Source organism: Lutjanus erythropterus, chromosome 2 (assembly GCF_056507025.1).
Source record: "Lutjanus erythropterus isolate fLutEry1 chromosome 2, fLutEry1.hap2, whole genome shotgun sequence".
Taxonomy (NCBI): Eukaryota; Metazoa; Chordata; class Actinopteri; order Lutjaniformes; family Lutjanidae; genus Lutjanus; species Lutjanus erythropterus.
In genome coordinates, this window is record NC_139318.1 from 21,035,872 (window position 1) to 21,062,008 (window position 26,137).

Here is a 26,137-nt window from a genome sequence, read left to right on the forward strand (position 1 = left end):
AAATAAAAACTGTTGAATTAATAAAAAACGATGGGTCAGAAATGTCATAGCAAAATATTTAAGCTCACTGCTGGTTATAATTATGTCAGTTTTATATGCAAACATTAAAATATACTGGTGTGAAATATCAATTAATGATTTACCTGATACATGTCTGAGGCTCCATGACTTCTGATTTAGAAATTAGAAGGTAAACTTGTGTTGATGTTGTACAAATATATTTCTATTGATTAAAGACAAGACAGAAGCAGAAAATGTACAAAATTTATGTATACATATATATAAAAAAGGAAATATCAGGAGAATGTTCACATGAGACAGCAAGGTCATTTTTTTTCACACATTGAAAAATTACTAAAAATACTTCCTGACCTTTCTACATTGACAGTACAGCGTGAGGACTTTCCAACAGAGTGTGATTCTTTAGTATGGACTCAAGTATCAGCTTGTGGACAACAGCACACCCTAGTGGGGTTACATTACACATCAGTTTGATAAGGCTGCAAAGAAAACACAACTTTTCCCTACTCTTGATGCTCAAAAGTAAAAACAAACTCTTCAAATATAATTCATGGGGATTTAAGCTGTTTTTGTAGTGTTTAATGGGGAAAAAAGTGTTGTTTAAATGCTCCTGAGGCTACAACTAACCAAACATTTTATACCTGTACACTTGTTTGGTATAAAGATATTTTCCAAAAGTTTATGTATTATTGTCCCATTGTGTGTAAATTAACAGACAAGTGTGAAAGTTCTTGGTAGTGTTTTAAGTGTATAAGCCACTGGGAGCTATACCATTAAGTTTGAATTCACAATTTCACACAAAGCAGTGGTTCAAGGTTTTTTTTTTAGAAGTTTTCTTCCTTACATTTTCTTTCTTTTTTTTTCTTTTTTTTTTGACTTTTTGTTCAGTTGCCAATTTCTCTAAAACACATCATCAGTTCATCAAGACATTTCCAGTATCAACCCGTCCACCTAAGCAGCATCATTTAATCTGTCAACTAGTTTTCTTATTAAGGGTATTAAACTTCACACCAACAGTAACAATACCAAGGCTGGTGGTGAAGGGGAGTCAATCTTTGAAAAGTGTGATATTACATGGGAGACGTTTGTTCAAAGACAACAGTGAATTGGACGATAGTGAACTAACTTCAATCAAATCTAAAATCTTCTTAATTTCTGATTTTACATAATGTATCTTCAAATTGTGTTCTTTAACTTTTTTACCAAAAGGAATATTCAACCAAAAAAAAAAAAAAAAAAAAAAACAGCACTGACATCAGTTATTCCTGTGATCTTGGACAATTCAAGACGTTTTGGTGAGCATTAAAAAGTCTGTACTATAGCTGGAATCGAAAAAGTAATTTTGGTCAGAGGGCAGTATGGAAGTCCATTTACTGTGAATAATAATAACTAATAACAACAATGCACGTCTACGTAGCTTTGGGAGAGATGTTTTCAATGTGCATGAATAATGACTTAAGGACCAGTTGACCAAATTCAAGTCCAATCTCTGTGCACTTGTCTTAAATTAATATGTTTAATGTATATACACCATGAATCCTGTAAGGAATCATGGATCTACTGGAGTCTAACTTCACTTTTGCAGTTTCACAGTTTCAGTTTTACCTGGTGAAGAGCCTTTGAAGGCAGGACAAGAGCCTTCATATGAAACACAGATATTATAATAATTTACAGTACTGCATGTAAAGAAGTGACAAGATCATCCAAAGAGATGTGGCAAAAAATGTCAAACTGGTCCTTAAATTGTCACAGATCATAATAACACTTTTGTTTTCAGGTGGATTTTCTAATATTTTACATAATTTGTGTACATCCTCCACCATTACCATGGCGTAGCCCGGTGATAAGTGACAACTAAAAACATTACAGCACCTAATGTCTCCATTCTAGCTGAGCAGAGACAGCAGCGATGGTGAGGTGGGATCAAAGTTCATCATGCGGCATTTTCAGAGCGTGGTCACAGAGGTCTGCAGAGCACAGCGGACATGAAGACAATGAATTAAAATACAGTTGATGTAATGGAACAATATGACAGAAATGTTTAATAGGATGTTAAACTGTTGAGTGAAAAACATACCTGTCCTCTTGCTGCAGAGTTTGTCTTTGACATTATCTGTCTCGTGAGCAAAGAATTCAATAACTTCATCTTCATTCTGCTCAACAATTGTTTCACACTGGAGAAAAAAGTCAAAACATAGTTACAAGCTGCACAATTCACAGTATAAGCCACAAGGATTTGAAGGTGTGGGTTGCATAAAACACTGACTGATTTTATTTGATGATAAAACATAAATAACACTGCAGTCATTACATGCATTAAAAATTATAGAGGATGAAAACACAATAAAGGTCAAAGACTTATTTAGAATTGCTGTCCTCTAGTATAACACTTAACACATCATAAGATAAAGAAAAACAACAACATAACAGCAAGTGAAGACAATACAATCAATTCATAAATAAGAAGGTTGCAGGCTGTGAGGTGGGTGTGTTTTCTTAGTCAATAAAAGTTTAAGTAAAACTGTATATTTTACATTGTAACAATTTCTTTAAGGCCATGTGCTCTGTGAAGTTTTATATATTTTGTAAGTGAGCAGCATATTGATACAAATTACTCTTGTTGAGACAGCTTTGCATTACACTGCTGTTATTGTTGATGATAAGACAGATAAAACAGCTATTAAAACATATAACGATGCAATGAATAATTATTGGTGGAATTTCTTGAAGGGCTGCAATGAAGATTGTACTCACTGCAAATTTTAAAGCGGCTGTAACTCTTGAATCCAGCGTGGCTTCTGAGAGGTCCATGGCCTCGCCGCTCCGAGATTTTATCCTCTTGTAGGACTTCCTGTTCGTGGAAGAATCTGTGTACTCTCCATAGTCCTCCATCCTCTCACACACGGCCTCCATCAGCTCGAGGAGGTTTCCCTCTGAGCGAGCCAGAGGAACCTGGTGACAACAAAGGTCACGAAAAACTCTAAATGAAAAGACTGTGAGCTTTCTCTTTATACTAACCAGCTGAAAAATAAAACTACCTCTTAAATTTATGTTTGATTGAAGCTACACCCTGTTGTGCACTAAGGGTAGTATCACATCTTTACAATGACCATTCTGACTCAATCCAATTATATCCCTTCTTTGTACTCGTTAACAGTGCCTTCAATTGTTACCAAATGTAGTAACAATACATAAAATGTTAAAGTGCAGTCCAGTTTTGATGTTTAACTCTCAGCTGACAATATGAGTACAATTGCCTGATTTTTGTTTCTCTACCTTCATCTTACAGTTAAATAAAACCAACCATATTTACAACTCAGCCCAAATATTAAATCTTACTCAAACAATGAATATCTGTTGTGTACATTTTGATAATTACAATGGATAAAATCCTTTGTCCATCCTCTTTCAGTATATATATATGATTGAATGAATATTATTGATGCAAAGTCATACAAAAATCCAGTACTGTCATTAACAAGTTATTTTCAATTACTTGCAACTTTGTCTACAATTATCAAACACAACCAGAGATATTAAATCAATACCTTCTTCTGTATTAAATGTAAAGCAAAACTTTAACATTAGATAAAAATATCACCTCACAGTAGATCTCATTATATTACTCAACTCTGACTTCTTCTATAACATCAAACTCAATACATCTTTATGTGACATAATCACTGTGATAAACTACCTTGTTTGATGTCTTGTTTTGTCCAACCATCAGTCCAAAATCAAAACATTATATAAGATAAAAAGAGGCAGCAAATCCTAAAATTTGAGAAGCTGCAACCAGAAGAAGTTTGGCATTTTTTTCTTGAAAAATCCCAATTAATCGCGATTAATCATGCACCAAAACAGTTGATGTGCCAACAGCTGCACATGTAATCAGTTAGTAGTTAGATAAGTAGCATCTCAACACAATAGTTGATAAGGTCCAGCTTTAAAAACTACATGTGCAGCACTGCATCCTTGTGTACAGTAGCAGTGTGTGTAATGTGCTGCAGCCTGCAGTGGGCTGGACACAGATTACTACGTGGCTGCTGAAGCCTCCTCACCTCTCGGATGGACTGGCTGCCGTCAGGGTTGATCCTGAAGGATCCAGTCTGGATCATTTTCTTCGGGTCTATCTGTGAGATGGCCCACTCCATCTCATCTACCAGAGCCCTGCAGGCTGAGAGGACCAGATAAGAAACACACATTAGGACGTTTCTATATGTCTGCGTGCTGAACACAGACTGAGATACGGACACATACCTCCACATCTGATGTCCTGCCCTTGTCTGGCTGCCTGGCTGCAGCTCAGGAGGAGAGACAGAACCACACACGACGTGAGCAGGAGAACCGCTTCCCTCATCTTGCACCTTAAACACAGATTTACCTCAACACGGGCTGACACACCGACCCCTGGCAAACCAAACATTCAGGTGACAAATAGTTCAAGTAGTAACTCGCTAACCTCTTTCCGCTAACCACAATAAACTGTCTGTCTGACTACCACAAACCAGAGAAAGATTCAGACACGAAAACACACATACAGTCAACTTTTCATTCAACTTACAAGTTTCTGGCAGTGCTTTCTGGACCACCTTAACGTTACGCTTTTCCACGCTGTTCCATCGCATTCGGTGAAATGTGGTGACGTAGACAGAAGAGCCGCTGACAGGATGGAGCCGCGCTCGAGGCAGCGCCCTCGTGTGGTCAGGAAGATGCTCCAAACCCGTTACCTCGGCAACCTCTCAGCACAGCAGAGTGCGGGGTTCCTCACTTTGTTGTTTATAATATTTATGCCATGTTCTGGGCAGTGTTGTCAGATCGGGCAATTTTCGGTGACTTTGTGCGGGTTAAAATGAACTTGGGCTTTGGACAGAATCTGGGCTGGTGTTTAAATACACTAAGCATTACAGTATATTAAAAATATATTCATAAATTGTATTCCTGAGTTAGGCGAACACATCTACTCACTCAGTACAACTTTGATACGATACAAATCTTATTCATTTTATTTATTTATTATTTTATTTATTTTAGCTTATGGCCACAGCACCTCTTTTGCACAGTGTCTTCAAAAACACACTAACAATACTACGGCAATTTAAGAAAAGACAAAATATATATACATTATCAATTATATTTTATAATAATGCACACTATAATAATAAATTTCAGTTTTATTTTCAGATTTGGGTTTGCAAAAATATATTTCCCTGCTTTTAGAGAATGACATGGTGTTTGGACTTCACTGATGTACTAAACAATGTCTAGTAAGAAAAAGACAGCAACATAAACAACAGGATATGGGGGTTTACAGAGGAAGGAGCAGCTGAATTTGAATATTTCTAGTGTTTTTTTTATAAATAAAATATTTACGCTAACAATGTAATATACACCCCAGGATACATTTCCATCTTGTCATTTTCACTAAAAGAAGAAATAGTAAAGATTCAGAAACAATAAAGACGTTTGAGGCACAGTGTTCTGAGGTATTTTTGTTTTTTTATTCAACAATATTCAAAAATATAACAGAAATGGCAGATAATTTAAAATAACAGATCTGGTGACAAAAAAAGAAACAACACTTTTTAGTAAGGTTTCAGTACTGTATCATACTGTACAATTTCATTAAATCAGAAGCAAGAGATTTAATCTAATTTACATTACAGTACAGTACTAATTTCCTTTCCGGCCATGGAAATGGTGTCTGACAATCCCAACAGGAGCTACCAAATTCAATAATCAATAAAAAAAAATATGGTATAACTGATGTGATTACCATGTTTTTTCTGTGATTTCACTAGCTGCAGTTTATAGCAAAGCCACCCAGAATCATTAGATAACTGTTAAGCATTCATTTTCTGTCCTCATCCCATCAACAGTCCTTAAAGTTGTAAAAATAGTTTACCATATAGTTTACAGTGTGCTTTCAATAACATTTTGGCCCATTTCTTTTGGAATCAAGTGCTCATTGTTTATTTTAAAAACTCTTTTTTGCAGGAGTGAAATGACTTAAAAGGTCCTTTGCACAAATAGTTGGGTTTTTTTTTTATTTGGCATTTCAGTTTTAAATATCAGAACATTAAAGTTGGAATTTGTCACATCATTAATTAATAATTGTATGCATCTCCCATTGGAAAGAAAAACATTTTCCATCTCCATAAACTATGGTGGCAAACGCAGAACACACAAAGAAAAGAACTTTCAAAATATTTTACTAAAACTACCGCTGGCCTCTCTATGCCTCATCCCCATAACACATATTCAAACAATGACTCTTATTAGACTGTTTTATTCAGTGTATTAAAATTGTGTTGTTCCACCTACAACAATGTGGATTTTTTTTTTTGGATTAGTTTGTAAGGCACAGTGGTGAACAGAGGCACCTGTGGTTGACTGCACAGTAATTCTAACATAAGTGCAGCTCAACATTTGGTTAAGGTGAAGGTTTATTTTCAGCCCAAACAAGCAGCACACAACCACACCTCTAAGTGTTTTTTATTTGTTGTTATTATCTCTTATTGTTTTCTGATTTCTTATCTTGTCTATACTCATTTTTACTTGTTTTATTTTCTGTAAAACAAAAAAATTGCAAGGCTTTAACACTAATCATGTTAAAGAAGTGCACAAGAAGATCAGAGGTATTTGCCATATTAACACTTTGAAACAATGAAATTAGTTAATGTTTTGTAAAATTATGAACGCCTTGACACAGTGGAGTCTAGTTACCAAAACTATCTTCTGCCAAGACATCACTTCCCATAATTACCATTTATTGTATTGAACTTTTTCCTCCATATTAATTCAGAAATTAAATGCTTTATTTTCTGTAACAGAGAGCACTTTTGCACACATCACACCTCTGCACAGATTTGGCATCCCCCAAAAGTTGAAGCTAAACAAAATTTAAAAACTTTAAACAAAACTAAACATCCACTGAAACTACAAGCCAAAGTAGCATTTATAAAAAATATAAACTACACATAAATAATACTTATAAAATAAACTGACCAAAGTGTAACAGAGAAGGAAAGAGTCAAAGTTTAAAGCTAAAATAAAATAAAACAATAATAGAAGTAATACATTTCCTCCACTGGAAATGTATTACTTAAAATTCATAAATTAATTAAATGGGAATGTATACATGTGTTGAAAAATGTACACATGTATTATCATGTAGCTTAAAGTTTGTGTCTGTCCTTTTTGACACTGCTGTACCACCAAGCATCACTGATATAAGGGATTTTCAAATCCCACACATGGTGGCTTTCATTTGATTATTCACAATTAGCAAACCTTTTTTTTATGACCAAAAGATTTGGAAATATAAAGGACATACAGACCTCATCTCTAAAACAGAAATGCCCAGAATGTAAAACAGACTGCATAACTGTACATAAAATTACATAAACCTGTCATTGTGTGACTAACCACACATAAATACATTGTATATTTTTCAAGTGTTATGTTCATATTCAGTATATTAATTGTAACACTTTATTAGTCTAATATTAACATCTAGATTTTAAATTACTCAAGTTTTTATCTGAATATAAAATTTAATAAAGTCAAAGCACCAAATGAATAAAAATTAACAGGCTGCAGCTTTGGTGTTTGATTTGTTATGAATAAATCACACAGCGGTCACATCAGACTTTGCCTCAGACTTTTTGCCATCTTATTCTCTCTATATATGGATGTGTGACAATAACAAAATCAGATTTAATGTCATGTCAGCTAATCCAGTGAGAACTTTGAGGTTAAAGAAAAAAAAAGAGCCTAAAAGAAACATCAGATTGTCTAATTTGCAGTTTTGCAGCCACAGCATCTAGTCCAACACCAGGTGAAAACAGTCAACTGTGTCTCTGATCTCATGACTCTGGTGTCTCAAAGATGTGGAATAGTGAGTTTATTATGAATGGAAAGTAACAATTATCGATTATATTTATCACTGTAGTGTCTGGACGGCAACGATCACTGTTTTGTCTTTAACTGAAGTTATGGTTTTATTCATGTATAGTGATTCAGTAATGAGTGATTTGGAAAAGCCGCAGTCACGGGGACCTAAATCTTTCAGAAATGTCTCTCTTTGAAGTCAAATTATTTAACCATTATTTGCATGAACAATATTTCACTGAGGTTGTTGAGATTTGAGATGGAAAACATCCAGCATTGTTTCAAACAGGATGGAACATCGGTGCTGTGTGGTGTAAGGACACTTTAAAAATGTGTTAAGGCACAGAGAGGTGAGGACGAACACATACTGGCCAAGAGTGGTCCCACGCTCCAACATGTGTCCTCCTTATCTCTCAACCAGAGTATCAGTGTCCATGTCATTCAGTAAGTAAATGTCTGTGTGTCGAGACAGTCCCATTGGTGCCTGAAAGAGAGAGAACAGATGGAGGTTTTATTATTTATATTATTTTATCATTCATGGAAACAACTTGAATTATAAAATAATTTTTCATATGATTTTGCCATGATTTGTTTTCACATTTTCATGAAAAAAATCATCAGTTATATCATTAAGAAAATACCCTTGTCTGATTATGTGGGAAAAAAAACACACAACTATTGGCGAGGTACACACTTTGTTTTCATTATGACCTGTGAAAGCATCTGTATTACTGCAGCTCATATTTTACTCTACATATTGTAGCTTTATTCTTTTTTTTTTCAGGCAATATAAACCTTGAAACTGCAGCTACACAAGTGTCAAATGTTAGGGGTGTTCTAACTGAGAAAATGATTTTAAATAAAACCTAATATTAAATAACAAGGGGAAAACATCCCAATCAATGCTGTGTTTTGAACAGTGCTTAATAGGGTCCAATCAGTTAACAATTTGAATGATTATATGATGATATGATTACAGATTAATTAAGGGTGCTCACCTTGGTTCACACTCATTTTTCCTCATTTAATCCTGGAAAATCCTGCAAAAGAGCATTTCTATTGCCTACATACCTACCCTGGTCATTTGAAAAAATAAAATAAAATGTGGCCCTTTGACCCTTTCATCTAAGAAGATGTGTGTGCAGTTTCCTATTTTAAAGAGTGTGAAAGTCTAGCACAACTTGTATATTATATATTATTCTCACTGGTCAATTTAACAGTTTATACTGATATGCTGTATAGTCAGTGAAAACAATTACCAAGGTGTTCAGTAAGGAAATTTATCATGTTTAGAACCTTATCTTCTGCAATAGCATCTTGACTTGAGATAACATCTTACGAAAACCTCCAGCTTAAGATAATTCTTTAGTCTTTCTTCTTTTTTTGGTTGTTTTTCCAAATATGAAGTTTGATTATTCAGACCATTTTGTCTCTATTTAAAATAGACTTAATTAAAGGGATTGCTCACACCAAAATCAAACATTTTCCCCTCTTGCCTGTTGTGCCATTTATCTATCTAGATCATTTTGGTGTGAGATGCTGAGGTTTGGAGATATCGGGCATTGAGATGTCTGCCTTCTCTTGAATATAATGGGACTAGATGACACTCAGCTTGTGGTGCTCAAAGCACCAAACAAAATGCATTTGAAAAACTCAACAGCAACATCTCTTTACAGAAATCATGACCCAGTTACCCAAGATAATCCACAGACCTTGTTGTGAGCAGTTTCATGTAGGAACTGTTTTCTTTCTAGTGAACTACACCTGAAAATGGTATCACCATGCAGAGGGAGCGTGTCACTAGCACAAGTCTCTCATCCATGACTAGATGCACCAGATCATGATTTCTGGAAAGAGACGTTGCCGTTTTTGCTGAATTTTTCTTGTTATGTTCAAGAGAGGCAGACATCTCGATGGCCGATACCTCTAAAACTCAGCAACTCACACCAAAAATATCCAGATAGATAAATACCACTACAGACCTGGGAGAAAATATGTATTTTTAATTTTGGGGCGAACTATAAACACATGAACAATATGTAAATCCTTTCAGACAGAAGACACCAACAAATGTCCATATATACATTATTTCCCATTTATTTTGTATACATGGTGTGCTTTATAACCAGTGGCAACAGACACTTATTCATTCAATCCCAAAGAGCAGAAATGAGTGAGAACTTCAGTGTACACACGAGTACACAGTGCTCTGTAACAGTTCAAATGTGCATGAGCCATGTTTTTTTTTTTTTGCCAGAGAGTTATTAATATAACATTACTGTATGAACTCACAGTAGCCTGAAAAATGTCAAGTTACATTTGTATCACCTGTATGAAAACCTTAAGAAACTTTATGAAAGATTTTGAGAACTACGAACCAGAAACCTGTAATTGTACCTGATCCTCCATGATAAAGTGAACAATAACTTCTGAAAGAACCTGAGATCTTTACTGTGATCACTGAATGAACTATATGCTCTTACTGGTTAATACGTACACCTGACTTGGATATTGCTCAGTTAGCTGCTTTAGTACAGTCTTAACTTTAAACTTGCAGATTTGCCTTCACTGATCTTCTTCATTTGGACATGTTAGCTATGCTGCCTTTTACAGGACTAACAGGAAAAAATGTTGTGCTGTTGTTCACGTCAAACTGCAGCTGCAGTTATCCTGTAATTAGCCACGTTAGAGTGTGAAGGAGGAAATGATGGCACTTGGTTTACATTAAGGTGAATAATTAATTTTTCCTAAGTTCCTTAAGTTTTACTTCCTGTTGCATTGGTTTATTATAAACATTTGTTTTTTTAGCAAAACAGGCTGTGTATTAAAGGGATTGTTCAGATTTTCTGAAGAAGGGTTGTGTGAGGTACTTATCCATAGTCAGTGTCTTACCTACAGTAAATGGCAGTAGACACACCCCCAGTTTGGAGAAGCAGCAGGACTATTAACATTGGAGCTATAGAACGGACTGCTGTGGACAGGGTCAGCAACCAAGCATATTTAACCTGCCTAAAAAAGACTAACCTAAAACAAAACCCCAAACTCAGTATCAGTGAAAGTCTACATTATATTTAGAATACTTTTACCACTTTGCTTTGCTGCCAGACGGCCTGTTTTTTATAGGAAGGTGCTGTTACAGTTTGTTTGTGTTATTGTGTGACTTCAGTGTTTTAAAGGGTTTCTTTGGATTCACTGAAGTCACATAATAAAACCAACTAACAGATGGAGGCGGTGGTAGACCAACAACTCCCCTGTTCTGTGATGTAAAATTGCTTTTTTTTGCCAAGGGAGTCTGGTTGTTTTGGAGGGAGTAATATTCAGCTTGTATAACAGCAGTTTCCCATGAGAAAAGGCTGTCTGATAACAAGGTAAAGCTGTGAAAATATTCTAAATATAACATACAGTTAAACTAATAGTGTTTTTTTTAGGTGGCTAAAATATGTTTTACTGCAGATCCTGTCCACAGCAGGACATTGTTTAGCTTCCTACACTGGTCTGCCATCTACTGTGGGTAATACACTGACTATGGATAAGTAGCACATTCAACCTTACTTCAAATAATGCAAACTATCCCTTTAATCTTTATTTTTACCTGCAAGCAGGACTGCAGCCCAGCAGACGTGTTAAAAACCTACAGTACCATTAATAGTAGTTTTATTTCTGGAAACCGACTTACATATAAAAATAAACTAACACTGTTAAGAGGGGAGAACAAACAAATATATCTGAAAGAGAACTAATATTTTCATTCTCATTCAGGGGTCTTATACAATTCAGTGCAGAGTGCTGGACACACCAGCTTAATTAACAGATGTAGAGCACAAAAATTGGTATAAACATGATCTACATTTGAATGAATCTGACTAGTCTGAATTTTATTTTAAGCTGTGGCATTCTTGGACTTTAATTCACGAAATGACTGCTTTCAGGAGTCTAAACATAGATTACAGACTGCAAATCCCTCTCAGACAAATCTGTGGCTCTGGAATATATAAATATACTTGACTTCCTCTGTACTTGTTTTGACTTTTTTGTACTTTTGTTTCGAGGTCTCCTTTAAACACAGCTTTGTCCTGACAATTACAATATGCTATAACTATACCATTATCTTTAAGCTGCTACATGAGCGGTTCCTTTCCTTCTCTGCACAGCAGTATAGTCATAATCATAATGCTTTCTTACAGAATTGATATGTATTGTAATAACTCTAATACTACGTATCTGCATTACAATACATTTTTTATCATCTTTATCTCCTTAAGCTCCTGAAGCCACAAACAAACAATGCTGAATAAAAACATGGAGTAGATGTTTATCCTGGTATCACTAAACCAAAAAACAAACAAACAAACAAAAAAATATTCCTTTATCCACAAAACCTAAGCTCTCACAGTCCAGAAGGAATGAAACAACTCCTGCACAGTGCTACAAACCTTTCTTTTCATACTTAAGCATGTTCATTAACCTTAGTCACTGGTAACCTTCTTACTTAGGCACTAAAAGAGGCTCTGAGGATGAAGCTGCAGTTGTATGAAGCTTCACTTGAATGAAGGAGCAGTTTGGTTCAGGCTGCACACACATTACATCGCATACATAATGAGTAAGATATTAATGATGCTGTACGACAACTGTGAACTAATATTTTCAGGTCAAAGTGCAATCCAGAATTAATTTTACAAACCCTTCGGGTTTTGATCACATTAAAACATGACGTTCCTTTAGGCAGCATGACACCACTTTTATAAATGACCAGACAGGCTCTCTAACAGACTTTGTCAGACAATAATTATCCTCCATTCAAGACCATTTTCATTCAAATCTGACTTTACACCAAGCTCATATTGAGAAAACCGTCCTTCATTCACTTTTTTTGTGTTGAGCAGAAGTCCACTCTGGACAACAAAGGCCTTGTTCAGACTGATGGCCCAAATCTGTTTTTGGCATATCAAAATTATATCCAGATCGATTTTATTAAGTGTGGATTCCAAAAAAATTATATTAAATCCCATTTTTGCAAATTAGAACCAAGCCGCATATGAAGGTGGTTTACAATGCAACTATAATTGAATTTCTACAAATGCATCTCAGTCTGGACATTGTGACGGCTCAAATCTGATCTTAAAGTGTCTTTTGTGTCATTCAAAATGTGACACACAAAATGATGTCAAATGCAGAGTAACGGGAGTGAATCAGAGCAGCTGAGCAGAATCCATGCTGCTAATAGCAGAGCAATGGACAACACCACAGAGAAAACTTGTACACAGACGCTGAAATAAATTGCCCGCTGGCACTTTAGGAGGAGGTTTCTGCACAGGCTCTCCCAGTTTCTCATGCTTCTGCATTGGAAAGTTATGGCACCAGCATATGCAATTACTGATGCCTAAGTTGTTACTATGGCAACCCATGCAGATAGATTTGTGAAGTCTGATCTGATCACTTGTAAATAACAGCACTGACAGTCTTACATATCTCATTAGAGAAATAAATCTCATTGACCTGCAGTCTGAACAAAGCCAAAGAGACGACAGGGCCTCCACACAAGAGAAGTGATGACAAATGAAGTATCTGCAACATCATGTATGCATGATACAGATACTCACTGTAGCTTGTAGACATGTTCGACAAAAATCAGCTCACAAAGACAAAACCCTGAATACACAGAATTGGGGCTGGATATCATTTGGTGATTTTTTGGTACAGATAGTAGCGTTAAGATACGTTTTTTGTGCAATATATCACAATTATATTCTCTTAAAAATATAAATTGTTGTTGAATTGTTAGATGCAAAAATGAATGAATGAATAGATGAATCCAACTGCTGCAGAGACAAGATAGTAGAGGTTGTTGAGGTAGTCTGAGTGACAGAATGAGCAGTGCCTCCTTCCACAGGGACACTGGGAAGTTTATATTATCAAGGTAAGTGTGTGATCCAGCCAGTTTTAAGAGAGGCCATAGAGAACATGGGAATTGACCAAATAAAAGATTAATGAATTTCTTGCATAACGGAAGCAAGGGTATACACAAATAAGGAGAATGAATGGGCTTCACCAGCCAAGCTGATACTGTTTTAGCTTTTGTAAATAACAAAATAAAATAATAATTGTACCATGGAATTGTATCATTTTAATTGAACCAGTACAACTTTAACAGTACATTGGGAAGAAATACAACAACCCCTGTTGCTGTACTTGCTGGATGTTTTATTATTAAAAAAATATTAAAAAAATATTATTATTAAAAATACTGATAGATTGAAAATAATTGTTTAAATTGTGGGAATTCTGTGATTTTGAGGTTATTTAATCCTAATCAAAAGAAAAATGTCAAGCTTCTTTAACCGAATTTGCAGCAGTGTGGCCCCAAACATTGTGGCTACTACTGTAGCTTACATAAACCAACAAAAAATACAAGCTCAACAGTCTCAATAACATTACATGTAAAGGACAAATCTTATCTCAACATACAGATACTTGGGTTAGTTATCAATAGAGTTACATATTATATAAACTACTCATGTCACAGTATGTCAGCTACAAGCAATGGTGAAAACAGCTGAATCCTTTGAGGACAATTGTAACAATTAATTTGTCAGCTATGTATATATGTATATATTTCCTCAGAAGTCTCCTCAAGCATTCAGCACTGTGCTGGTGTCATATTAATTATGCTCATCCAAGTACCTAAAAAGCACCAAATTCTGAGACCCAGCCCAACATAACATAAACATGAGACATTAGCATAAGATGTGCGTTCAAGATGCTACATAATCTAGAAAGGTCCTGGCTGTGCACAGGGCTCAGTGTCTCCGAGAGGAAAGAGGAATGCTGGTGGTTAATGTCCTGTTCAGCTCTAGGAGTCATACTCAGACGGCTCCTCTATGAACACAGCAGGTCGATTGCTTACCCTGCTGCCAAAGTCCAGGCAGGAAACTCCCAAGGCAACCAAACAGTGCCATGCCTGCAGGAAACGACAGAGGAGAGAGACAAGTCAAGACACACATGGGCACACTTATCCATGGAATATGTCCTTCTGTACTTGAACAATGGTGAGACAAAAGACCTACAGCAGATGGCGGTCAACATGCCCCCAGTTTGGAGAAGCAGAGAAGAGCACAGAGGAGCACAGAAGCTATGGTGAGATACTACACTATATTAAGATTATAATCACTACTTTACCTTGCTGTCAGACAGCCTTTTTCAATGGGAAACCACTGTTTTACCTGAGAAATATCACTCTTTCTTGTGCAACCAGCCTCCATTGGTGAAATGAGTCATTTTACCTCGCAGAATATAGGAGTGACTGGTTTACCGTTGCCTTGATCTGTTCGCTTGTGTTATTGTGTGACTGTCACCGAAGTCACACAATAACATGAACAAACTACAAGATTGAGGCAGCAATAGACCAGAAACTCCCGTGTTCTTTGAGTTAAAATGACTGATTTCCCAAAGGAGTCGGGTTGGGCGAGAGAGAGCGATATTTGGCTTTTATAATGGCGGTTTCCCATCAGCTGTCTGACAGCAAGTTAAAGCAGTCAAAATATTCTAAACATAGCACACACTTACACTGATATTGATTTTTAGGTGGACCTTTTGTAAATGGCTAAAACATGTTTTGCTGCTGATGCTATCCTCTCTGCTTCTCCAAACTGCTATCTACTGTCGGTAATAATGACTGTGGATAAGTACCTCATACAGCACCACTTTAAATAATTCAAACCAAGTTTTTAAATGCTGCAGAGCTCTTTTCATTTTAAAAACAGATATATTTTCCACACCTTTTATAGTAAATGTTATATTTATGATTCCTGTTATGATTCAATACCTGTCTTCTATTCTCTCTTTCTATGTTTATTGTGATCCTTATGTACAGAACTACCGAGGCAAACGCTTTGTTTATGAAACCCTACTTGGCTAACAAGTTTGAAATCAAACCAAAAAATATTTAGGCCGCTGCATTTGAATACAGTATATGCCTTTAGACTGGATCTTTGTTAAACATTAAGTTCAAACACCTTGAAAAGAGCTGTGAAACCAGTTTATCAGTTTGATTTTGATTTACATCAACTGCTTTTTATGTGCTCAGACTTGTGTGCACACCGTGCTGTATGTGTTATAATAATTAGAAATTCAGGTACAAAGAGGCACAAAATTTCAGCAGGTTAGTAGAAAACTCTGATATTTAAAACAGGGGTTTAATTCCTACAAGTTCTTTTGTCATTTTGGTGCAAATAAGGCAAAAAGCAAACTAGGTAGACAGCACCTCAGCAGGTAGTGTAATATAACCACATACTTTTAATTTAAACTTAGTAACAAGTTTGTCACAGAGTCATGGTCTGTATTAACAAAGGTTATTTCACTAAAGTCAAACAGTGTTTGAGAAGTACATGTAAAAATTTTGCAGTAAACAAACTTACCAGGTAGCCTACAAAGCACAGATAGGCTACGGACAGCAGGGCAGAGAGAACGTAGAGCAGCACGCTGTTCAGTGACGTCACATAAACCACCACGAAGTACATGTTGATTGCACAAACCACCAGGATGACGATTCCTCCAGATATCTTCCACACCCTGAATAAACAAGCAGTTTATTAGACCATTGAGAAATAATGTTTTTTTCTGAAATGAACAGTCGCTTGGAAATACATTTGCCTGTCAGTTATAGTACTGTGTGAAATTCCTAGTTTGCGTAACCCTATCTCAGCCTGTCTAAAAACAAACAATCTGCCTTAGTTGAAGTAAATTATCTGTCTGTATGTCGGAAAAAAGGAGGAATGTTCAGTAAGCATAGTTTTAAATAAACTCATCTGGAACAGGGTCGCTCAGATGACCTTAAGCAGATAAGTAACATTATCAATGAATAACTAAACACAGGCCTCAGCAAATTCATCAACTAACTCAACACACAAACAGATCATCGCCTTCACTTCCTCACTTATAATTTGCAATGACATTAATCCCAAAACATATCTTGAAAGTACAAAGTCATGATTCTGTCTGTTTTATATTCAGCTAAAAAGAGCAAAAGACTGTCTGATGGTGGAAATTTAATCAGTTGTTCCTTGGCTTCTGTCTTATCTGTTAGAGTTCAGAGATGTGGTGGAAGCAGAGGTTGTGGGTTTGATCACTGCGCTGCTAATGAAAGCATTTTTTTTCCCCTTTTTGTTTGACACGAACTGGTGAGGACAAAAACAGACCAGGGTGAAAGTCTCACTGATGTAGGTAATAAGGTGCTGCATAAACAACTTCTAAATCCTGGCAATGAGTTAGCAGATTAGCACTTCTAGTTCACTCATCTCAAAGTCAAGTAAGTTGTTTTTTTTAATGGATTTTTCATTATTTGCCTGATATAAAGTCTGTAGTTAACACAAAGATTTTCGGATTTTGTTCTAGGACATAAAATATGTCAGTAAATACCCCACTTGTGAATTCTGAACCTTGTATGTGTCTTAAAATGGTAGTTGCAAATGGCTAAATGAGACTACAGTGGTTACTGGGGAAATTAAAGGTCACCACTCTGATGGTGTTTGTTTATAACCGAATGTTAGCTTTGTACTTCTGGCTTCAAAAATCATAGTAGTGGTGTTAATTTGTGAACATAATCTTGCTGAACAAAATGTGTCAGTATCACAAACTTTTATTCTTCACAGAGCTTATTTCCTGCATTAATCCAAAATGGAAAAATCCCACTGGCCTTTTGTGGAGGGAACCAATGTGATGCTAACTTTTGGGTTGGCCTACAAAAACGTCATCCCTGCATCACTCCATTACTCTGTCAATAAACAGTATAATACTTACTGTTCAGAGAACACAACTAACAAATACAGTATGTTTTCCAGAGGCACTACTAAGTCAGTTACGATTATTTTAAAAAAATGTAGAAACTTCACTCACAATCCGTTTGCAAAGTCGTTCATTATGGACGTCAGACTGGTGAAGGTCAGAATTGGGATTAAAGCAAATGGCAGCTGTGGAACAGAAAGAGAAGTCATGTTGAATAGTCTACAAGATTACAGTAAAATAAAGGTATGTATTAAAGATCGGGCTGCAGCTTATGTAATAGAGGGGAAGTTTTTTGACAGAATTAGTTTTGAGGACTTTCTTGAGTGACTCGTTCTGACCTGCATGCTTTGAAGCACATTCAGGAAGTCATTCATCCCCGTCAGATGATGAACATCCTGAAAAATGGCGACCAGCAGAGTAGGTGTGATGGCGATGGAGCGGGTCAGCAGCACCCGTGCAAATCTGGACCACCGGAGGTTCAAGAAACCCTAAACAAACATGAGACATGAGCATACACTCTTGTTTTTTTTTAATCCCATTCCCAAATATATAACCAAACAGTATTCTTACCTCCATGACAAACTGGCCAGAGTAAGTGCCTGTCATGGTGGAGCTCTGTCCAGCTGCCAGGATCCCTATTGCCCAGATGTAGAGGGCTGCAGGGCCGAAGAAACAGCCCAGGACCACTCCCTGAATAAAAAAACACACCAACAGAGAAATTAATTATCCAACATTCATCCAAAACATGATTATTTACTACTGTAGTGCTTGTTTATTCATATTTTGGGGCAATGAGGGCTTTAAAACACCTACACACTCATGCAGGTGTGTAGGTGCTACACCAGACCAGTGCAGTTATCTGGTAATAATACACAGTGTCTGTCTGCCCGATCAACTGAATCTTCTCCTTCGCCATTATAAATGCTTTTCTAATGCCTTAATGACAATTTCACAGTGAAGAATTAACTGTCGTAATCATGACCAGACATACCCCTTTGTAGATGTCCACCTCCAGTGTGCCGTTGTTGAGAGGGAAGAGGTCAGTGTGAGGGCTGCCGCTTTTATTGCAGAAATCATTCTGCAGCAGAGACGCAAACACATGATGAGCCACAACTAAAGACTCTGTGTTATTATCATTCCTCTGTGTTTTACAATGGACAACACATTCTTCAGCAACAATCTGTAAAGAAGAACGTATATACCCACCACTTCCATATTGGTTTTGTTGTAGAAGGCCTCAGCAAAGACTGCTACGACAAAGACGTTGATGAGGAAGGAGACAAAGAGAGCGACACTGGACTCAATGAAGAAGTACTTGTTGGCTTCCTTCACTTCCTTCTTATTTTTGCGATCAACCTCCCGAGACTTGAACATGAGGAAATAATCAATCAATCAAACTTTATTTATATAGCACTTTTCATGCAAACAGAGTGCCACACAAAGTGCTTCACATAATTAAAAACAATAAAACACACACACACACACACACACACATAAAACAAATACTTTGTAATGGTAAAGACTAAAATAAGAACAGCACTCATAAAAAAAAAAAAAAGACGGGCACTGGGGAAACGCTATCATAAGTGAGGAAACACCAGAGGCAGGATAAAAACTCAATAGAAAACAATTTTAAATCAATCAATAAATAAGTTAAAATAAGATCAAATAAATAAGTAAGAAAATAGAAGAATATTCCAGGTAGAAAACAGATTAATAAAAGTAAATGAATGGATAAATACACAATAATAATAATAAACACAAAATAAATAAAGAGATAAAGTTCAATTAAAAGCCAGGCTAAAAAGGCAGTAAATAAACAGTAAACTCTCACCAAACGCCAAAATCTGCTGTATGAATATTTTAAAATGAACTTAATACTATATTATACTACAGAATTTACAGTATATTTTGTACTGTGAACCAAACACTGACAAATATGCAACAATTAACTGTGACTTTTCAAAACCGTATAAAAAAGATGACTGTGACTTTGAACTTTGAACAAGAAAAATACACATTACTCTTGCTAAAAATTGGCTTTACTTTTTAGTCCATATGCAACATCAAATATGCTGCTAACCTTGACCAGCGCTGAGTGAAGGTAGATGTTGTGAGGCATGATGACGGCACCAACGATTCCCACCGCCTGCTCCAGCTGCAAAGGCCCACAGCCCTCGCAGTAAGGTAGGAACATCCCCTTCAGCAGCTCCCCTTGGTTTGGTTTGACCAGCACATACTACAGACAGAGTCCAACATGACATGATGCTGTGAAGCTCCTGGCTAAAACTGAAACTCTACAAACACCTGAATCAAACTGAAATTGTACGCAAATTGAATTTACCTCGTAGCCAAAGCTAAGAGCCATTACGGTGATAAGAAAGCCAAAGAACGCTTCAAGTTTCCTCAGGCCTACATGGAGACACAGACTGTATCAACACTGGGATACACTGCTTCTTATGATACTGATTGATAAGTAATTGATTGTATTTGGATGCATACCGTATTTATCTAGAAAAAGGAACACAAATGTGTCTGTGATGGTGATGAGGACTCCTGCCCACAGTGGAATCCTGGAGGAGAACGGCAAGAAATTGTTTTGTTTTTTTTTTGTAAAGAATTCCTCACAATTACAGACATATTTGTAAAAATGTTTAGGATCACTTCTGAGGGAAAAGCAGTAAAGACGGTACCTGCCCACAGAGAGAAGGTTGAGAGCTATGGCACAGCCAATGACTTCCTGCATATCTGAGCCAATGATCGCCAGTTCCACCATCAGCCAAAGGATGATCCGAGGAACCTGAAAAAGAAAAGAATTAATGATATAATCAGAGAGTAGAGCAGAATTAAATACATTTATTGACACTCTCTTTATTGCCTCTTATCTTCAACCACACAGTACCTGTAGTTTTGCATAAGTTATGTAAGAAATGGCAGTTGAGATAAGTAATGGGGGGCGGGGGGGAGGGGGGGGGTGCTCACTGTAGGATATTGGCGGTTGCAGACTTCAGCCAGGTGCATCCCAGTGACGACCCCGAGGCGAGCAGCTAACCTCTGCAACAGCAGCCCGATGATGGTGGCTCCAAGGAGCACCCACAGGAGCTGGGAAGAAAAGTCAAAATCAGCACATGTTGGTACTTAGTTTGTAGGAGTTTTTCTGCCAAATTCAAATAACTACCAGTGTTCATGTTCATTTTGGACATGAAATTAACAATCCAAACTAGAATATCTTTTTAACAATACGATGAAAGTAATGATTACTGAAATAACCATAACTCGTTGGACCCATGATGTAGTAGATGTCTTTTTCCTTCAATATAAAATAATGATGTGTTTAGGAAAAAAGGAGGAGAAGATCTGTATCTGGGTACAACAATCCTGCAAAATCACTTCCTCAAATATGGAGTGAATAAACAGAAAAAGCCAAAACACATGCCAGTCATACTGATACTGTATTATGGTTCATGTTTTGACATAAAGCCCACATCCATTAGTCAGCAAAGTAAACTGCCAAAAAGTAAATGGCAAAACAGATTAGCTAGATTAACGTGTTTTAATATACCACCTTAAAGCCAGCTTTAGCTCCAGACTGCAGGTCAGACTCGATGTTCCCTGGATCCAAGTAAGCAATGCTCATCAAAAACCCAGGTCCCGTGAAGGCCCAGAGTTTACGGAAACTAAATGCCTGAATAGAACGACAGCAGAATTTTATAATTATTACTGATGTTGTAGTTTGATTAACAGATAATTATTTCAATTAAAATGTTTTGCTTTCTAAAATATGTCCAAGGGTAGGGCATTTTATTAAAAAAAAAAAAGCACAAGCTTTCATATTGATAATGACAGCTACTACATTCAGTACAGTTTATTTTACGTGACCCTGGTAATGTACCTGGTTGACAGTCTCTGGAATCGCCACCCTCTCCTCAAAGTATGTGGAGAATGGTTCATCCTGGGCCACAGGTGATGCAGGAGGAGAGATTGAGCTGTACTGGTTTGTCTGGACTCCATTCTCCTGAGGGGAGTCCTCTAACAAAACCATGGAGAACAAAAACGGTGTGAATTAGTTATGAGCCAAGAGCACGACTAACATAGACAAACAGGAAGATATCTGTTGCTGTAACACAGAGACATCTTTCCATCAGTTGTTAACACACTTCCATGCTTTCTGCCAACCAAACATACAGCATCTCAGCAGCCCATGTGCCATTACAGGATTTCTTTTTATCCATCCTCATTTTTGGAGCTTTGAAGATAAGTGTGATTGGCTTTGATAACCTTTGCACTCACTACTTCAGTTGCTGATATTTGGGGATGTGCTGTAATCATGAAAATGTGCGGTCAGCAATGCAACTCATTTAAAGACAAAGGGAGAATGGAAAGAAACTGAAATTACTGAAGCGCAAACAATATGTTTAAGAAGTGTTGGATTATTTACACAATATTGTCATGTGTGTAATAGCAAAATGATATCAATATTTCGTTTTTAAAATACTAGTACATTACAACACCCCTAAGCCAGACACAAAATAAATGTATCATTTGCCCCATTAAAATCATTTTACAGCAACTGCAAAATTTACTTCAGAATCAAAGTGCATGTGGGGTCAGGCTAAACAGGACATAGTATAAGTTACCCTCTAAACGGAGACGAGTGAGGTTTTACTTCTCTGCCGGTCTATAATAAAGCAAACCAGACATTCCAGCTTGTTTGCAAATTTCTGCAGAGCACGAAACACATTCTTTATTTGGAAAAATGTCTAAGACTTGTCTGGGTTACAGGAGCTTAATTAAAGAAACTGCATAAACTTAAAGATTTAGCCGTTTCTGCAAGCTTAATGACCAGAAGCAAAAACTGTACAAACCTCGCAGCTGGTAAGAAAAAAGGAACTCAACCTCAACTTCAACAAATACAGTCAAGTCATCAAGTTTAAGACTTAAAATGACAAGTACTTACTGAACTGGTAATAACCTGTAATTAGAGCATTGTCATTCAAATCCTAAACCTTTTGACTTCATCAGGATCCTTAATGAAAACACAGTGAAAGAAAAGGGATTGCATACAAAGACCGGTCAATATAAACAAACCTAAAACTACTAAAATGGTTCCAACACTTGTACTTAACATTTCTGACAAAGAATTCATCTATACCAGTAAATGACATGTACTACTCACTGAGTTTGGACTTTTCAGTTCCTCCCTTCATCTCCAACTCACTGCTGGTCCTAAAGTCCACTGTTCCCTAACCAGGACTCTGCTTTATATGACTCAACCTTTACCATCCCTTTTTTGTCACTCGATGTCACAACGACATTCTGACATCATAGCTCTAAAAATGACCCGCGAAGAGAGAGAGAAGTAAAAAACACACACACCTCACACACACACTGGCCAAACTTGTGCTCGGGGTTGCCAGTAAACACAAATAATGTACTAAGTGACCTGCCCTTTACCCTTCAAATAGTCATACAACATCACACAAGCTGTATTAAAGTCCACAGAGGAAGCAATGAGAATGATCAACTTTTAGATTCTAAGACTGGACCACACCAACAAAGATTAATTTATTCTAAGATTAGTTCTAATCAGAGTTTAGCAAAAGTAGGTTTAAACTGACTAAATCCAGATTTAAATTGATTGATTGATTAGAATTGATAGAGCTCTGCTGAACAACTAAACACAGTCTCTGTTTAGTAAACCCAAGTTTAGTCATTTAAACCAAACATAATTAGAGCTTATAATTAGAGCAATATGGACATGCTTGCTTACCCAAATCAAAATAAATAAATAGATTAAAAAAACTGTGGGATGTTGGAACCAAGTACGTTGCTCTGTATTCTCCAACAAAATGCTACATTGTCTGCTCGCTAGCTAAAAAGTTAACAAAATGTTACATTATTTGCTAGCTAACTATAACAATGGTTAGCCTACTCATGAAGGCTCAGCAGAGAAGCTCTTATTTCTCCTCCTTTGAGGAAAAACATGGCCAAATTAATGGAGCAATATGGCAAAAAAAAAGAGACCATGATGAAACTCAATTGCGTTGAGTCTATCCCTTAGCTGTCTTCAAGGAATTTGATTATTTTGCTTAATCCATCTCTAAAAGGCAGCAATTTTAAAAGTTTTACCTCCTCAAGTGTAAGTTTAAAGTTTATACTGGATCACATTTTAAATTGGAGTTTAAAGTATTAGTGCAATCTACGTTTAGAGTAAAAATGAAACTGTGGTTTAAAGAGAAGTTTAAATTAAATGTTAAATCCTGATTTAACTGGATTCAAAAATTTATCCTACTTGGAGCAAAGATCCAGGATCAGGAATAAAGGAAATACATCTTCCTTTTTGGAAATATGTAATCAGCTGGAAAAGTTTAATCTGCTGTTGCTATGTGCTGCAAGTCAAAATATACTTTACTAAAATATTATTTTAAGCGTCTCCATCAACATGCACACTGACAGAGAAGGTGAATTGCAGCCTTCACTTAATGCCCCGAGTGTTTAATGTTGGAGAACATGGTGGGTGCGTCTGTCACGTGACAGTCAGGTTTTCTGTTATCTTAAGCAGTTACCTTCGAGGAGGTCTCCGTCCTGCTCGGCTTTCATCAGGGCAAGCTGAGGGATCCCTGGGAACTTGAGGGATGAATATCAGCCTCCCTGGAAGAAAAACAACAGTTATATAATCTGAAAGAACATGAGAGACATAACTGTTGAGGACGAAACAGTAATTATCATGCATTATAAAGTAAGCACTGGGCTAAAGAGATTAGTTTTGTGTTCCTTTATTGGGCTGCCAAAGACACTAACTTCATGCTTTGTTACAATAAGAACATGTGACATGACTGTGCAAAATTTTGTTTCCCATTTAAGAAAAATCAACATTAAAAGTCACAAGTCATAAAAATGACTAAGCAACATTAGCAGCATGTGAAAGGTCACTACACTGAGAACCTTCAACAGAAAACCTTAAGCTGACCACTGGAGCCAGAGTCTCACTTCCCACTACACGCATCCTTTTTCTAATTTCTCAGTTTCATACTGTAAAACAGCCTATTTCTTAAAGGGACAGTTCAGCCCAGATTCAAAAATACATATTTTTCCTATGGTCTATAGTGCTATTCATCCAACTAGATGGTAGAACTTAATGATTTAAAACAGATATCTAATTGTGATTATTTTGACTAATGTTGCAATTGTGATATGATCTGCAATATTATAAATATTGATATATATTACTTGTATATCTTTATTCTCATCTCATTTTCACTGAAAAGTGTATTGATAATAGTGTGATTTTTGTGGGGAATCTGTTCAAAACAAAGATGTTTTGTTAGGGTTAGGACAAGAGTAATTTTCTGACATTTTAAGGATCAAACTAAGGATCGAGATACTAATCAAAACATGAACTGATAATTAAAATAATAATAATAGCTGCAACCCGACTCAACAACAATGTCTCTTTCCAGAAATCATGACTTGGTTTGTCAAGATAATCCACAGACCTTGTTGTGAGCAGGTTGATGAGGAACTACTTTCTTTCTGTGGCAGAAAGAATGTAGTTCCTCTATGAAACAGACATCTCTTTGACCGATATCTCCAAAACTCTGCAACTCATACCAAAAACAATCTAGATGGATAAATAGCACTACAGGCTAGAGGAAAAACAGGTTTCTGATTTTAGGGTGAACTGCCCCTTTAATGTACCATCCAAAAGAGGAAATACAAAAACTTCAGTCCTGCCAAACCAATGTATTTTAGGACACCATGTTCTGACACAGAGTGTAGCTCTGAAATCACATGACCATGGGATCATGAGGCAAAAGGAGAGCTGAGGCAGCACACTGAGCCGTAGTCAAGGTTTCCACTTCCTCCCGCTGAACATGTGCTGGGAGTAATTATCATTATCGAAGTGATAAAGGTCCTTGGTACTTTGATCAGTAGCAACAAATCATTTCAACATTAGCTACTGAGTAATAATATTAGTTGCCAATAAAATGAGAGTTCTCTTGTTTCTTGTATAAATAATCCAAAAAAAAATGTCAAAATGAATCAACCTTTCCACATAACATGAGGTTTACGTGTTTGGAAGATGACAGGTGGTTAAAGCATGTGTGTGTTTTTTTTTTAAACAATACATTCAAAGGTCTTGGGTTCATTCAATGATCATTTTACAACACAAGGTTGGATAACTCAAGTTGTGCTTGGCGTCCCTTTATGCTCCACACACAACACAGAAGAAAACATGAAAACTATGAATTTTGATGGAGTGAAGCCAACAAATTTAAAGTGTCAAGTGACAAGTGTCGCAGTCTGGGGAAAGAGGCTGCTCTGTAGTCTGGTGGTATGCCAGCAGTTATTTCTACATCTCTTGCCAGATGGCAACAAGGTGAACCGCCTTTGAGTGTGGTGGAGTTTTGTTCAACTTTTTACTTGCATTTAAATATATATC

General features: G+C 36.5%; 2 protein-coding genes across 6 annotated transcripts; both read right to left on the bottom strand.

Moving 5' to 3' along the window:
* Positions 1–250: 250 nt before the first annotated feature.
* cnpy2 (canopy FGF signaling regulator 2) lies at positions 251–4,676 on the bottom strand. 2 transcript variants are annotated; one of them, XM_084731757.1, is made up of 6 exons: positions 4,586–4,676; positions 4,282–4,388; positions 4,083–4,198; positions 2,776–2,973; positions 2,099–2,195; positions 251–1,988 (listed from the first exon to the last, which is right to left on the bottom strand). In XM_084731757.1, the coding sequence occupies exons 2-6, from the start codon at positions 4,379–4,381 to the stop codon at positions 1,945–1,947; spliced, it is 555 nt and encodes a 184-aa protein (XP_084587883.1). In that variant the 5' UTR covers positions 4,382–4,388; positions 4,586–4,676; the 3' UTR covers positions 251–1,944. The 2 variants fall into 2 exon arrangements, with proteins under 2 accessions (XP_084587883.1, XP_084587872.1); XM_084731746.1 differs by having other exon boundaries at positions 4,282–4,431; positions 4,586–4,664.
* A 2,543-nt stretch (positions 4,677–7,219) lies between these two features.
* On the bottom strand, positions 7,220–24,403 carry LOC146331493 (natural resistance-associated macrophage protein 2-like). Of its 4 annotated transcripts, none has more exons than XM_084731770.1 (16): positions 24,261–24,403; positions 21,587–21,723; positions 21,260–21,379; positions 20,677–20,796; positions 20,388–20,494; positions 20,197–20,267; positions 20,039–20,106; positions 19,778–19,933; positions 18,901–19,059; positions 18,686–18,772; positions 18,265–18,384; positions 18,033–18,182; positions 17,806–17,879; positions 16,329–16,482; positions 14,819–14,872; positions 7,220–8,398 (listed from the first exon to the last, which is right to left on the bottom strand). In XM_084731770.1, the coding sequence occupies exons 1-16, from the start codon at positions 24,292–24,294 to the stop codon at positions 8,321–8,323; spliced, it is 1,689 nt and encodes a 562-aa protein (XP_084587896.1). In that variant the 5' UTR covers positions 24,295–24,403; the 3' UTR covers positions 7,220–8,320. The 4 variants fall into 4 exon arrangements, with proteins under 4 accessions (XP_084587896.1, XP_084587904.1, XP_084587915.1 ...); XM_084731778.1 differs by lacking the exon at positions 24,261–24,403 and adding an exon at positions 22,871–23,069; XM_084731789.1 differs by lacking the exon at positions 7,220–8,398 and having other exon boundaries at positions 14,022–14,872.
* Positions 24,404–26,137: the final 1,734 nt, after the last annotated feature.